The sequence below is a fragment of the Schistocerca nitens genome, chromosome 7 (genome assembly GCF_023898315.1).
Source record: "Schistocerca nitens isolate TAMUIC-IGC-003100 chromosome 7, iqSchNite1.1, whole genome shotgun sequence".
Classification (NCBI taxonomy): Eukaryota; Metazoa; Arthropoda; class Insecta; order Orthoptera; family Acrididae; genus Schistocerca; species Schistocerca nitens.
Window position 1 is genome coordinate 575,927,883 of NC_064620.1, and position 16,355 is coordinate 575,944,237.

The following is a 16,355-nucleotide window of genomic DNA, read 5'->3' on the forward strand; positions in this document are numbered from 1 at the left end:
AAGCAATGTTCTGAATGCTTTCAAACAAGGCCTTAAAGTTACGTAAGGTATATGGTGTATAGTTTTATTGCCCAGATTTGTCAGTAAAAGTAACTTGATTCTCTTTTTTGTACCCTGTTGTTCTATTACTCCTTATAAATAAAGCAATGCTGATATGTCTTTTTTTTTTTTCACCAGGGGAACGTATGGTTACAATCAAGTAATGGATCTTGCGACAAATGAAAACTTGGAACGGGTCTTAAATCTCCAGAAAGACATTCAGCCTGATGAATGCTGTCAGATCCAGTTTACATCAGTAAGTAATAAATAATTAAAATTATAAATTCACACTTAGTGAGAGTATTAATATACAACATGGTTTGTCCTGGCTTCGCCCGCGTAGCGCTAAGTCTCTATGGATGGGCGACATGTCTGGTATAGCTGTAATAGAGTGTGGGGACATTGAGACAAAGTGAATCGCTGACTAGTGCTACAGAGTGGGGAAGTGGAGCCTCTGTGCCTCAGCCACTAGTTCTCACCAAGTGACGTTATATGGTGGATGTCTCTTGTATTATCCGAAGTTCAGTAGATGTTTATTTAGACCGATCAGTGTTTGTGTGTTACTTACTTGTCACCTAGTACCGTACAGAGGTACACTGCCACATTGGTGAACCCGACAACAGTGGATTCCAAGCTTTTTATGAAATACAGTCGTGTGCCACGTTAATTCATGTCAGCAATGGAAGTGAAGTTTACTTTGTTCATTGTTCCTCACAGCTCTGTGGCTACAAATTACTATACTCCTACCACAGTGCGGTGCACCCATTGCCTTCGTTAACAAACTGTGTGGAATATGGAGCAACAAGTGTGCACAAACATTGTCTCACAAAATAGAGTCACTGATTCAACAATGGCCGCCATCAGAGCCTTTATTAGTGAACTTGCATGCTGATCCCACTCCAGCATGCTTCCAGGACAGTTCGTGTTCAGTTTTCATTCAATTGGACATGCTGCCGATAGTGTCCTCTGCGTCTGCTGCTCCACGATTGCTGATGCTTGATGCAGCTCCAACTGCACTCTGACTGATGGATCCAACACCAATCGTGCTTTTCTCTTCAGCTCAGATAGTACAACCATTATCACGATTCACAGCACGACAACCAAACTTCCCACTATTCCAACCTGATCAAGTGTCATCGTAGTTCTCAGTGGTTGAGTGAATGTTCACTTCACTAGGTGTTATCAACGACAGTTCAGATTTGTTATGTTAATCTGTAATGTCATGGTATACGCAGAACTGATAAGTGACATTATCCTTTCCTCTCCACCACTCAATAAGTAGGATGCAGAAAACCCAGTGTTTCTACAATGAATTGTTGGCACTCCTGATCAACAGGTATGGCAAGTTGGTTACAATGAGCAGTTCACCTGGGAAACCCCTTCGCAACTGTGGGGCATCGTCTTTATTTGGTAGTTGACCCCACACTAATGTCAGACCAAACCCTTTGGATATCATGGGTCATGAAACTTATGTCTGAGCTACAGATTGCAGTGATTTTGTACGAGGTGGAACTGCTAGACAGGAAGTTGACCCTAGCAGATAGATTATATTCAGTGATGCAACTCAGGCAGAACATCAAATTGGGCACCCTTGCCTCCTACACCTGATGATCTGGCGCACACTCTAAACAGTCATGATGCCGTCCAACCTCATGCGAAGCAGTTGTCACTAGCTCTGCTCCAAGCACTGAACTGCTGACTGCTCATGGTAACACGACGACTGCCACAAATGCTGCTCCAGCTGACCGCGCCCCATCTCACCCAAAACATGTATGTATACAGTTCGGCGCATCCGCACGCAATTGTCACCAGTCCTGCTCACTCTCAACCAACAACCACACAACTATACCAAGTCACTTCTCTTCTTCACAGTGACTTCACATCAGAGATGCCTGTATATTTGAGACTGCGACTCAAATCTCTACTTTCTCATTGACGCAAGATTAGATGTATGTATGGTGCCTTGCCTCCTGTTGTGACAATATGCTGCAAACCTTTGACTGCATCTACATGTGGCTAATGACACAGGCATCCATGTACATGGTATGCAGGATCTGGCAGTGCATCTTTCTGACAAACTACATTGCATGTGGACCTTGTACATTGCTGAATCAATGATAGGAATAAACTTCCTCCACAGTTTCAAACCTCTCACCTAATCTCTACCATGCTGCCTTATACTGCCACATCTTTTGGCAGCTCACCCCAGGATTTTTTGCCCCAACTTCATCATGGGATGTGAATCACAGTTTGCTCCCACTGACAGTGTACAATACAAGCAATCAACACGGTTCCAAATCAGTTGTTGGAGACCCGGGTCAACTTGCAACAATTATGCTTTGCCAACGATGATCTCTGCCAGTGCTTGCACTCCCTTGCACTCACAAGTGCATGCAACCAAATCCAATGTCTCTCATGCAACAAAGCGCAATGGTACATACTGCTACCCCCACACTGGATGACCACGCCTCACTGCTACAACCCCCCGACTCCAAGTTTTAGATTCTAACCAGTGTACAATTAGAAATGGTACTATGCACTGTAGCACCACAGCCATTGGTGCATCTGTTCACCACAGGGCATGGTACTTTGCACCAGCTCTTCTTCAGGAAGTCAAAACAGCGATAAACGAAGTGTTGTACGCGGGTATCGTCCACCCTTCAGGCAGTGTCCGAGTGTCACCCATCGAACTGGTACTTGAAAAAGGTGATTCTGTGAGACTGTATGGGGACTATTGGATGCTCAATTCTCATACAGTTCATGATAGCAACCCCATGCTGAACATTCAAGATTTCTCACATCTGCTTACAGGAGCTGTGATCTTTAGTGTAATTGACTGCTGAAAAGTTATTATCGGATTTCCATGTGACCCAGATGATTTCAGTAAAATAGCCATAATCATACCATTCAGAATATCTGAATTATTGATGATGCTTTATGGACTGAAAAATGTAGCACAGACATGGGAATGTTCCATTGATGGAGTGTTATTCAAGATTGGTTGCTGCTATGCCTCTGTGGACAATATTTTAATTTTTTCAGCCAATGCAGATGACCATGAACAGCACCTCAAACTTGTTCTCTCTACCCCCCAATGACACACTGTCACCATCAGTGATAAAAAAAATTACAGTTCTAAAACACACATTTATTTTCCTTGGCCCTAACACTCAACACAGACAGGATCAAACCAACTCCAGACCAAGCTGAATCCCCACAAAGAGCATTTACTGGTTTCATGGTATTCTGAATGTATATTGATGCCTTTTACCACATGCAGCAAACATGCAGGCACCTCTGGCTAATGCCACAGAGGGCTCTCACATGCAAGAGGAATCGAAAAGTAGTGTGGACCGCAGAAATGCAGAACATGTTTGACTGCTGTAAAGAAGCTCTGGCAAAAACAGTGCCTGTAGCACACCCGTACCAGGCATGCAGATTAAACTTACAACTGCTGCCAGTGATTCAGATATTTGTGCTGTACTCCAGCAAGAGATGGTGGGTACTACAAATTCTCTCATGTTTTTCTTTAAGAAATTAAGAAAGTCTCAAACAAAATGGTCAACATTTGACCAGAAGTTACTAGCACAATTACAAAGACATGGAGGGGTGCTGTCAACCTCAGACAGTACCACCATCTGCATTTAATTGTACATTACTCAACTGATCTCCAGCACTTGCACAGGGCTGACAATATGATGGCTGACTGCTCTCTTGGGTCACACAATCTTCCTCACGTTGGTGTATACGAGGTTGGCAGAAGAACAAGAAAAGGAACCATTGTGTCAAGCCTTGCTCATGGACACTTCATCCAATCTCATAATTCAATAATGACTAGTCCCTAGGTCAGAGGTCAGTATCCTCTGCGATGTATCCAAACACAGAATCTGCCTGACCCTGCCCAGGTCCATGCAGCAAAAAATCTTTGATCCGCTACACGACCTTGTACACGCAGGTGTCCAAATCACAACATGGCTGGTCACTTAGTGTTTTGATTGGTCCATTGTTAGACATAACTGCCAAAATGGCACGAGGACATATTTCGGCTGTTAATGAAGCAAGGTAGGCCGACACGCACAGGCACCACTCAGCAGTTTCAAAATATGACGTCAGCACTTCTGCCATATATACCTAGACCTTGTGGGTCTACCAGAATCAGAGGGCTACATATAAGTCCTATCCTTGATCAACAGAGATTCAAGCTGGATAGAAGCTACCCCGATAACAGACATCACAACGGAACTCCTGCTAAGGCTCTTAACACATCCTGGATATTGCGTTTTGGTTGTCACACTATCACCACAGATGAGAAACAGCAATTCAAATCAGCACTCTTCACAACCCTTTGTAACTTTGTGGCATCACGTGCCATTGTAGCACAGCACTGTGGCCTACTAGAGAGATTGCACCACACGATGAAGACAGCTTTGATGTGCCACATGAAACATGGACTGAAGCTCTCCTGGGCGTCCTCTTCAATATCTGCATAGTGTGTTAAGGTGAGCTCCAAGCCTCACTCACAGAGATACATTAATACTGCCAGCTGAATTTGTGTGGCTTACACCCACTCGTGACCCATCAGGCCTTCCCTTGATGATGCATCATGTCAAATACTATATTCACAATTTACTGGTACCTCCTCCGTCCATACACACAGTTCCCAGAATTGTTCTTACATAAGAGACCCATGAATTACACACATAATGCTCTGTGATGATGCTGTATGAATGGCATTACAACCACTGTACAACGGTCCATTCCAAGTGATCAGACAGGGACCTGCACTTTTGACATTTTTGTCAATGGAATTACCACAACAGTCTCAATCACCGTACTAAAAGCAGTGTGGATACTTATTACTGATGACTACATGAATTGCCTACAGGATCATGATGACTTGAAAATCTCTCATATGAGTGGATTGTGTCCTGTCCACTCAGTGGCAATCACAGTTGACTAGCGAGACTTTCATCCAGATGAAATTATGGTCAAGCTAATTAACAGTTATATGTGCATAGAAGCAAAACATGCAGCTCTACAAATAACAAGCAAGGTGATCACTACCAGCATAGTTTGGACCTTCCATCAGCTGATGATGGTGGACTTCATAGTGGTGTCATCACAACTCTTGTTCATGAGTGAACTAGTGATTGGTATGTCCGTTAACACCACGACCAGCTCGTCTACCCTGAATACGCACCCCAGTCACACCTTCATAACTGACATTTCGATGCAACGTTCAACAGTGAAAGAACCAGTGCCAACCACTCCCACCTCCTGTTGCAGTTTGCCACTTCGCCTTCTTCTTCAGTTTTCACCATACCAGATGTTCATCATCTCTGCTCTACAGCAAGTGCCACTGAATAACACCTCACATGCCTCACAGATGAAGGTTTTTCACCACCCCTCCAGTGCTGCACAATACCAAGAGGGGGAGGGGGAGGGCTCTTTGGGGTTATCGAGATATGGAGACAAAGAGAATTGCTGACCAGTGCAGTGGAGTGGAGCACCTGTACCTGGGACACCAGTTCGCACTGAGCGATGTTATACGGTGGATACCTCCTGTGTGTTGTCTGAAGTTTAATAAAGGTTTGGCAAACTCTTTGTCTTTAAATATGTCTGCTTGTGTCTGTATATGTGTGGATGGATATGTGTGTGTGTGCGAGTGCATACCCGTCCTTTTTTCCTCCTAAGGTAAGTCTTTCCGCTCCCGGGATTGGAATGACTCCTTACCCTCTCCCTTAAAATCCACATCCTTTCGTCTTTCCCTCTCCTTCCCTCTTTCCTGATGAGGCAACGTTTAATAAAGGTTTATTTAGACATATCGGTATTTGTGTTTTATCTATATGTCACCTACTACCATACAGAAGTGTACTTCCACAAGATTATATCTACAAACATTCCTCATGAGCTGGTCCATATATTAGTAAAGATTGTTATCTAAGTCCCTACAGTACTTCCTGAGATTAGCCTTCAATTTCAGACAGAAATACTCAGCAGGGGACTATAAATCATCACAGTTCAGCCATTTTGTGTGTAATATTTATAAATTACTAGTGACCTGTCCCAGTTTAATGTGGACAACACTAAGTACCTATGGCCAAACTACAATATGTAGTACTATACAAAAACCTTCCTAATTGATCAGTCTGTCTATTAGTGACAACCGTATCAAAATCCATACAGTACTCCCTGGGATTAGCCTTCACATACAGACAGAAAAGTGCAGCAGGGAACTTTAATTTACAGTAGGTATAGATTCTGGTCAAGTTTTGCTGCTCTCTGGAGTTGCAGTGGCTGTTACTTTAATGCTTTTTCTGCCTGCTCTCTATGTGATGACCACTGCCATGAGATGTCACTCAATATGGCAATTAAATACGAGACAGATAACATGCAGCCAGGCGACTTGCGCGAGTTTTGGTGTTCTCGTAAAGATAAGTCATTTTAGATTATAAAACATATAGATTAGTACTGAATACATGGTAAATAAGTGTATTAGTGTGCCGTTTAAGTCTACCGTTAAAGGTTTCATTTTTCTTTACGTAATATAGCAGAAAACACGAAAAGACCGTACAGTCGTATTTTCTGTTTACGTTCTGCTGAAGCAAATCTATAGAATTTCGTTTAGTTGTTCCTTGCTCTCTCCAGCAATTTAACTTAGCGTACCTCTTCATTATTTAACTAGCATTTCCGGAAAGTAGCGTAAAGTTTAAGTTGTTGTTTCAGAAACTTTGCACTTTTGTTTTTGTTTACACACAGTTGCGTAAACAGTTGCGTATAGGCCAAATTTGTGTAACCATATTTTCGTGTTTATCTGTAATTTAACTGACTTATATTCTTAATAAACTATTACGTTTATCATGAGTGAAAAGTGCTTGACTTGCCGTAGAATTGTTAGGTCGGGGCTTTGGTGTGATGGGTGCTGTAGTTTTTTCCATGTGGGTGACTGTAGTGGCGTGGGAATAGGGGAAGTAAATGAGACTCATCAGTGGTTTTGTAGGATTTGTAGTAGAGATAGGAAGATACTAGAACAGGAGGGGAAAATTGCCGCCCTTCAGGCTGAGTTAGACAAGGCCAGGGGAGATCTTGACAGGTTAAGGAGGGAGAAGGGTAAAGAGAGGTGGGAAGTGGCAACAGGCAACAGGAGGAACAGGCCTAGAACTTTGTCTGACAGCTTTATGGTGAATGTGGAAAATAGATTTGACCTGTTGCTTCAGTTAGAAGCTGGTGAGCCTCAAGCAGTTGCAGGTGTAGACAGGGCACAACAAACTTTCAGCAGCAAATTGAAAAGTAAGAATGTAGGGAAATCAGTAAAGAGAAAGAAAGTGTTGTTGTTAGGTAGTTCCCATGGAAGAGGTGTTGGCCAACTTTTGCAGGATGAACTAGGATCAGAATACCAGGTCACCAATTTTTTTAAACCTAGTGCTGGTCTGGAGCAGGTGACAGAGGATTTAGGATCACTTTGCAAAGATTTCACTAAGGAAGACACCGTGGTTATAGTGGGTGGGGCAGGTAACAGTATTGACAGAGATCCTGGGTACAGTATAGAGTGTGACCTGGCGAAGATTGCATCAGCATCGAAGCATACTAGTGTTGAGTTTGTATCTGTTCTTGGGCGCCATGACCGACCTCATTTGAACTCTTCTGTCAAGAGAGTTAATTTGGAGCTGGAACGGCTGCTCATGTCGGGTGCGGGGTCACACATTGGTGTGGTTCCTGTTGATTCTCTCAGTAGGTGGGATTATACTAGGCATGGCCTTCACCTCAACAGGAAGGGGAAGGGTAAATTGGCTGGGGAAATAGCAGGAAAGTTAAAGGGGGGAGGCACTGTCATGAGTGGTAAAATACCAGTGGTTATAGGATTCAGAAAAGACCCTTTTTTAGGGTAGGGAGGACAGAAAGAAAGCAAATTTTAAGAGAGGTTAGAACTGAGACAAATCTTCAGTTTGAGAAAGAAATCAAAAAAAACATAATTCCAGCTTATTACATCAGCATAAACAGCCATTGGTTAAGAATTTTCAACTGCCAGCAGATATTTTAACTCCACCCAATCTTAACTCAGTCAATGAGAAATGTCAGCTATCTTTATTGCATCAAAATATTCGAGGACTGAGAAATAAAATTAATGAATTAACTATCTGCATAGATGAATTAGAGTCTTCAAACCCAGCTGACATAATCTGCCTCTCTGAACATCATGTGACCACTGGTATAGAACTTTTAAGTGTTACAGGGTTTAGGTTAGCATCTCACTTTTGTAGATCAGAAATGGAGAAAGGAGGAGTTGCCACATTCATCAGGAACTGTCATAAATTTAAGAACATAGACATTCATAAATTTTGCCTAGAACAGCATATGGAAGCATGTGCAACAGAATTAGAATTTCACAAAAAATCCTTCATAATATTAAGTGTATATCGAGCACCTGCAGGTAACTTTAATCTGTTTGTCAACCACCTTGAAGCTGTACTGGCCCATTTAACAACCAAAAACAAAGAAATAGTGGTTGCTGGTGATTTCAATGTAGATTTCCTTAAAGACTCTCCCAATAAGAACTTGTTTGAGTTAGTAACACTATCATTCAACTTAATTCCCACAGTAAAGTTCCCCACTAGGATAGCCACTTGTTCACAAACAGCCATTGATAATATCTTTATAGAAAAGTCCAATGAACAAAATTATATTACAAAACCAATAGTCAATGGCCTCTCAGACCATGACATGCAGTTCCTTCTGTTAAATGTTAATACTGAACAGGATATAAAATCTGTTAAATCTGAGCTCAAAAGGGTAATCAGTAAGCCAAAAATTGATTATTTTAGGACACTCCTCAGAGACATTCACTGGACTGATGTTTACAGCGTTCATGGCATGAATGAAAAATATAACATTTTTGCTAATAAAGTGCTTACCTTATTCGAACACTGCTTTCCCCCAAAACTTACCAGGGTTAGAGCAAAGTCTACAAAGAAGCCATGGATTACTCAAGGAATAGGGGTATCTTGTAAAACAAAAAGAAAACTGTATCTGTCACTCCGAAACATTTCCAATGTCGATGCTATAGCACATTATAAGAAATACTGCAAAATATTAAAGACTGTAATACGGATGTCAAAGCAAATATATTACAAGGAAAAGATAGTCATATCAGATAACAAAATAAAGACAATATGGGATATAGTGAAGGAGGAGACCGGTAGAACCAGACATGAAGAGGAACAAATAGCATTAAGAGTAAATGATACATTGGTGACAGATGTGTATAGTGTTGCAGAACTTTTTAACAAACATTTTATAACTGTTACTGAAAAGATGGGGTTGTCAGGTTCGGTGGATGCTGCTATGGATTACCTTAGACCAGACATTTCAAGTAACTTCCTTAATATGAATTTGACCCTCACTACCCCAACAGAAATAATGTCCATCATAAAATCTTTAAAATCAAAAACATCTAGTGGGTATGATGAAATATCAACAAAGTTAATTAAAGAATGTGTTTCTGAGCTAAGTAACATATTAAGCCATCTGTGTAACCAGTCGTTTATTAGTGGAATATTTCCTGAATGGCTGAAATATGCTGAAGTTAAGCCACTGTTTAAGAAGGGAGATAAAGAAATAGCATCAAATTTCCGTCCAATTTCACTGTTGCCAGCATTCTCAAAAATTTTCGAAAAAGTAATGTACAGTCGTCTTTATAACCATCTTATCTCAAATAACATACTGTCAAAGTCACAGTTTGGATTTCTAAAAGGTTCTGATATTGAGAAGGCTATCTACACTTACAGTGAAAATGTGCTTAATTCATTAGACAAAAAATTGCAGGCAACTGGTATATTTTGTGATCTGTCAAAGGCATTTGACTGTGTAAATCACAATATCCTTTTAAGTAAACTAGAATATTATAGTATAACAGGAAATGCTGCAAAATGGTTCAAATCTTATATCTCTGGCAGGAAACAAAGGGTGTTATTAGGAAAGAGACATGTATCAAGCTATCAGGCCTCATCCAACTGGGAACTAATTACATGTGGGGTCCCACAAGGTTCCATTTTGGGGCCCTTACTTTTTCTTGTGTATATCAATGACCTTTCATCAGTAACATTACCAGATGCCAAGTTTGTTTTGTTTGCCGATGATACAAACATTGCAATAAATAGCAAGTCAAATGAGGTCTTAGAAAGATCAGCCAATAAAATATTTGTGGACATTAATCACTGGTTCCTAGCCAATTCTTTGTCACTAAACTTTGAAAAAACACACTACATGCAGTTCAGAACTTGTAAGGGGTGTCCCAAGAGTATATGTCTAACATACGATGACAAGAAGATAGAAGAAGTGAACAGTGTTAAATTCTTGGGATTACAGCTTGATAATAAATTCAACTGGGAGGAGCACACCACAGAACTGCTGAAGCGTCTTAACAAATCTCTGTTTGCAGTGCGAATTTTGTCAGACATAGGGGATATAAAAATGAAAAAGCTGGCATACTATGCTTACTTTCATTCCATAATGTCATATGGGATTATTTTTTGGGGTAATTCATCAAGCCAAGCTAAAGTTTTCCGGGCACAAAAACGTGCAGTGAGAGTTATATGTGGCGTGAACTCAAGAACATCCTCCAGAAGCCTGTTTAGGGAACTAGGGATACTAACTACTGCTTCCCAATATATTTATTCCTTAATGAAATTTGTCATTAAAAATATATCACTTTTTCAAACCAACAGCTCAATTCATGGAATCAATACTAGAAATAAGAATAATCTTCACAAGGATTTAAAGTCACTTAGTCTTGTACAAAAAGGTGTGCATTATTCAGGAACACACATTTTCAATAACTTGCCAGCAGCCATAAAAAGCTTAACAACCAATGAAATTCAGTTTAAGAGAAGCCTAAAGGATTTATTGGTGGCCAACTCCTTCTACTCCATTGATGAATTTCTTAGTAAAACCAACTGATTTGTATATAAGTACAACATAACTTCTGCACAATTTCAGTGCAGTAATGTGTTCATTGAAAATTTGTGTGTGTGTGTGTGTGTGTGTGTGTTAGTATAATCTAACTTCTGCACCATTTCAGTGCAGTAATGTGTTCATTGTAAATAAGTATTACAGTAGTTGTATTACCTTATAAATAAATAAAAAACTTTTTTATTTTAAATTCAGTGCATTAGTATTTGTAAAATGACTCTTAGTGTTCATTAAAAAATGACGATCATTCCACTTGGGACCTGTGGAATGGTACATTAGCTTATTTGTTTTAGTTGTAAATATTTGTCATGTATTGTTGTTTTTCTGACATGTTCCACATCCTGGAGGACCTCCTCACTACGGATCAATTGGAATGAAAGTAAATCTAATCTAATCTAATCTAATCTAATCATTACTGTAAGTAATGAATTATGTACACAAACCTTCTGTGTGAATCAGTCTGTCTATTAGTAAAAACTGTGTCAGTATCCCAAAGGTAATTCCTTAAATTAGCCTTCAAATAAAAACATAAAAATGCAGCTGGGGTCTTTAATTTAGCAATATGCATAGATAATTGTTCATCTTCAATTCAATTACAGCCAGCTGGTGTGTTGGAAAGAGACTGCTCTTATTGCTATGGCAAATGGTGGAGTAGCTCAGTATATCACATGACCGGTTGAGTTTAAGTCAAACCTGCTACCAGCCATCGGCATGGACACTGAACTTGGTGATCAGGGCAGTAGCGTTGGCTATGTGGGTCATCGTGCAGTAAATTACTTGTCCATTCAACACTGGCCAGCAACAAAAACCAATGGGCAAACAAATGATGTATAACCACCACATCACTCTGGGATACAGAAACCTCTGTCCCCCATTAGAGATTCTGCTCGCCACACTAAACAGGGCACATAAATGTGTGCTTAAGCAGAAAGGAAGGCTATGTGAACTGATGAACAAAGGACTTTTATCCATGTAGAACGTGCTGCTGGCATCGTGTTGTCAAGCACCCTGCAGCCACATTGCCCAGTCTTTTGTGTGTGTGTGTGTGTATGTGTGTGTGTGTGTGTGTGTGTGTGTGTGCAGCCACATTTCCCAGTCTTGTGTGTGTGTGTGTGTGTGTGTGTGTGTGTGTGTGTGTGTGTGGGAGGGAGGGCGGAGGAATTAATAATACTGTTTAGGATTATACGCACATGATTTGGCAACAATTTAAAACTGTGACAAGAATAGACCATTGACATGCAGTTGTGTTTATTTTAGAACACTTGAATACTTTTGTCATCATTCTAATTTTCTTCTTCTTCTTCTTCTTCAGTAGCACTACAGCCCTTGGTGAGCCTTGGCTTCTTCAATGATCTTCCTCCACACTTCTCGGTTATTTGCTGCTTTTTTTTTCACCCCCAGACTCCCATACTGGTGAGATCCATTATTACATCGTCGATCCATCTTCTTCTAGGTCTCCCTTTTTGCCTAGCTGAATGGATCACACCTTTCATCATTTTCTACGGAATTCTATCCTCTGCCATTCTCTCCAAGTTTCCTAGCCATCATATTCGCTGTGATTTCACAAATTTTACTGTCTCCCTACCTTGTATTAACTCTTGTAATTTGGCATTGTAGTATATTCTCCAGTCTTCTTCCTCCCTTATTGGCCCATCATTCTAATTTACATATCATAAATTGGCACAAGAGTATTTTCTCACATGTTCTCTTTCACTCAAGTGTGGTGTGCATTATTGTGAACTAATGCCACAATATTGCCAGCAGAGATCATTTGGTTTACATTTCTTGACAACAAAGCTTAAATTGTATTTTGATATTCCCTTGCATCAGACAAGAGCTGGACAACCATAATGCTGTCGAACTGATTCGTGATATCCTATGTCACGTAGTGCTGCTTTTGGAATCCTATATTTCCTTCCATTCCCTGATTTTAAGTTCAGTCATAATGTGACTTTACAGAGTGTTTGTCATCTATGTTGCAACACATGTTTTAATATTAAATTCATTCATATATTCCATTGTGGTCATTGGTAAGCGCAACATACATCGAACTTTCCTAATCAGTGTGTCACAATGTTTTTGTACTATAGCCCAATGGACTGTGTCACAACATTCTGTTCTGTCCATAGGTTGGTTATAAGGTGAGGGCTAATTCCTAATAAGAGTGCTGAAACACGTGATACATAAAGCAGAGATGTAAAATCCAACATATTCCTCTTGTCCTTCACTTCATGGAGTAGGCTTACAGCCTGTGTCATCTTCACTGAAGCCATCTGTTCCTCATTTGTCTTACATCTTTCTTTTCTGTAGGTTTATAGTTGATCACTTGTTTGATTTGTCCTCCTCCTTTCTGTTGATATGTTGTTTCCATTTTATGCGTCTTTGCTTTTCTTTTTTTTATTGCACATATTAGGTTCTTCTTTTATAATATTGTATTATTTGTGAACTCTGACAGTACGAACTTCAACATTCCTTACAAGTTTCATTTCAGCTGGCTGTGTTCTTTTGTCTTTCTTAGTTAATGTCCAGAATTCACTTCCATGTATTAGAACAGGGTTGGCCATTACTTCATAAAATTTTAGCTTTGTATCCTTCCTTATCTTGTCACCCAGTGTTCTGTGTATTGTGTCTCTTATCACTTGAACTTATTTAATTTATTAGTGACATCATTTTCATATTCATAGCTAATATCACAGCCTAACAGTTGAAAATGTGACACCTGTTGTATTGATTGTTCATCTAGTACTATTTTTGAATGTACTGGAAATTTTCCTTTGAAAGCCAGTGATTTGGTTTTTTAACTGAAGTTTTTAGATTCTGACTCTTAGATATTTGATTTCAGCTATGTATTTTAAACTGAAGGTCATTCTTTGTCTTCTGTATTATTATTTGATCATTGAACAAGATCAGTGTTTTTATGTGCATGTGTGTCCTGCTATTAATCTAACAGCTTGTTTAGTTCCTGTTTCCACTGTCTATTACTGCCATATAAATACATATGGAATATAGTAGGTGAAAGGCCACACCCTCCTCTGATAATGTGTGTGGCAAGAGTGAAACAGTCCATCAGGTCTTTATATTAATAAAAGGTATTCTGTGAGGTGGTGGTAGTAAGCTGGAAAAATAAAGCTGCTTTTTGGTGCTTAAGGTTCAGTTTAAAACTTGATCTACATCAAGAGTAAATGAAGCCCTCAGCCACTAGCTCTTGATAATGCTTGCAAATGCCAACAATAAAAATTCAGCCGAAGCATGTAGTACTGACTCCGCTGGTGTTGTCTTTGCTTTTCTTGTACGTATCTGGAGTACTGTTATGACAAGCTGTCAAATCTTCATTCTTCTAATTCAAAACAATCCAGAATTAACACTCAGACAAACATTACCTCATTTAAATTAAGATTTGAGTTGCTCAGCATTGATATATGAAGTACTGGTCTGGGTGCTCTTTCTGTCACATGCTTTTCTGGTAAAAACCCTGAGCTGCAGCAAGGCAGTATATGGCAGAAAGGGACTCCAACTCTTGGGCCCATTTTTGCTCATGACCCGATCCAGCACTATGTGATGTGTTGCTGTTGTTGACATCTGTTGAAGCAGATGGGTGGCCTTCCATTCATATTTTTCCCTTGTGTTTCTCATACATATTTACGAGGTGTGATCAGAAAGTAACTGGAATTTTTTAATTTCACAGGATTTATACATTCAATTTTCAATTTATTTCATTTCATTTATTTTTTATCTTGTTAGTACATACATCCCTGACGTATGTTTGCATTTTCAGCAGTTTTGATGATTTAGTTTATTGTTGAAAGTCAGAAGGTTATATGTGTTTGGGGTGCTTGTTGAATTTTTACTTTCGAAGAAATAGATCAAAGACTTTGCATAAAGTTTTGCTTGAAAAACAGAACAAAGTGCAGCACTGCATTTGAAATGTGACCGTGGTTTTGGCGAATCTACTACAAGTAAGACAAGAGTTTACTAGTGGAATAAACATTTCAAAGAGGATTGAGAAAATGTTGGAGATGACGACTGCCCTGGATGCCATAGCACATAAATTTCTGACGACAATGTGGAAGAAGTAAAGGGAAGGGTTCCGCAAGAATCACCATCAGAGAGGTTGCTCATGATGTTGGCATATCCTATGGCTCATACCAAGCAATTTTTTTAGATGTTTTTGGCAGGAAACGTGTAGCAGCACAGTTTGCTCTGAAATTGTTGAATTTTGACCAAAAACAACAGCTTGTAGGCTTTGCTCAGGAATTGCTGAATGAAGTCAGCAGCTATCCAGAACTTCTAAAGCAGGTTATAAAAGGTGACAAAACATGATATGGGTATGATGTTGAAACCAAGGCCCAGTTGGAAACTGGAAACCGCCTGAAGAGACAAGACTGAAAAAAATTCGACAAGTTTGATCACATGTGAAGTTTCTCGTCACTGTTTTATTTTATTACAATGGGATAGTGCATCTTGTAGTCATACGGTCAATAAGGAGTACTACCTGGAAGTTATGCACCATTTGCATGAAACAATCTGAAAAAAAAAGACCAGAACTGTGACAAAACCACTCATGGAAATTGCATTATGTCACAGCTTGGTAATGAATTTTGGAAAAAAAAGACAGGATTTGCCAGTTATGGCCCCCTTGACTACTTTCTATTCCTGAGGCTGAAGAGAACTGTGAAAGAATGTTGTTTTGCCACCATTGATGAGATAAAAACAGAATTGCTGAAGGAGCTGAACACCGTCACAGCAAGTGAGTTCCAGAAGTACTTCAAAAATTGGAAAAAGCACTGGCACAACTATATTTTATCTGAGGGGAATTAATAAATGAAAAGCACTAGTTTTCTTTTGTTCTATGGTATTAATTTATTGTGTTAACCAGTTTTCAGCTTACAAGGTCATCATCAGACATTTGATGATGATCTTGTAAGCTGAAAACTGGTTAACACAATAAATTAATACTGAAGACCAAAAGCAAACTAGTGATTTTCATTTATTATAATGTTGTTCCATCAAAAACTGATGGAAGATTCAGATAACATGAGGGGGCAAAGTTGATGTTGATGAATAAATAAAGATTATTTAAGAAAAACAAAAATTCCCATTACTTTTTGATCACACCTCCTGTATTACCTACTTCCACTGTAGCTTACAACTATTTTTCCACAAATTTTGAAGCGCCATTTTACATTGTTGAATGTTTTTCATATGTCAACAGCCCTTTGAATGTTTCTTGATTTCGTCTGTGCTTTCCAACTTATTTGATTGCAGTTCTTTCAAAGCTTTGTTAAACTTTGATCTAATACTGGATCCCCTTATGTCTTCCATATCTTTCCCTATTTATTCTTCTATCA

At 39.5% G+C, this 16,355-nt stretch overlaps 1 protein-coding gene across 1 annotated transcript in view; it reads left to right on the forward strand.

The window, feature by feature from the left end:
- Nucleotides 1-16,355, forward strand: part of LOC126195245 (medium-chain acyl-CoA ligase ACSF2, mitochondrial-like) — a 243,221-nt gene that overhangs the window by 154,271 nt on the left and 72,595 nt on the right. The window contains exon 5 of the mRNA XM_049933773.1: nt 178-295. Within this exon, the coding sequence (XP_049789730.1) occupies nt 178-295 (118 nt within the window). The remainder of the gene's footprint in view (nt 1-177; nt 296-16,355) is intronic.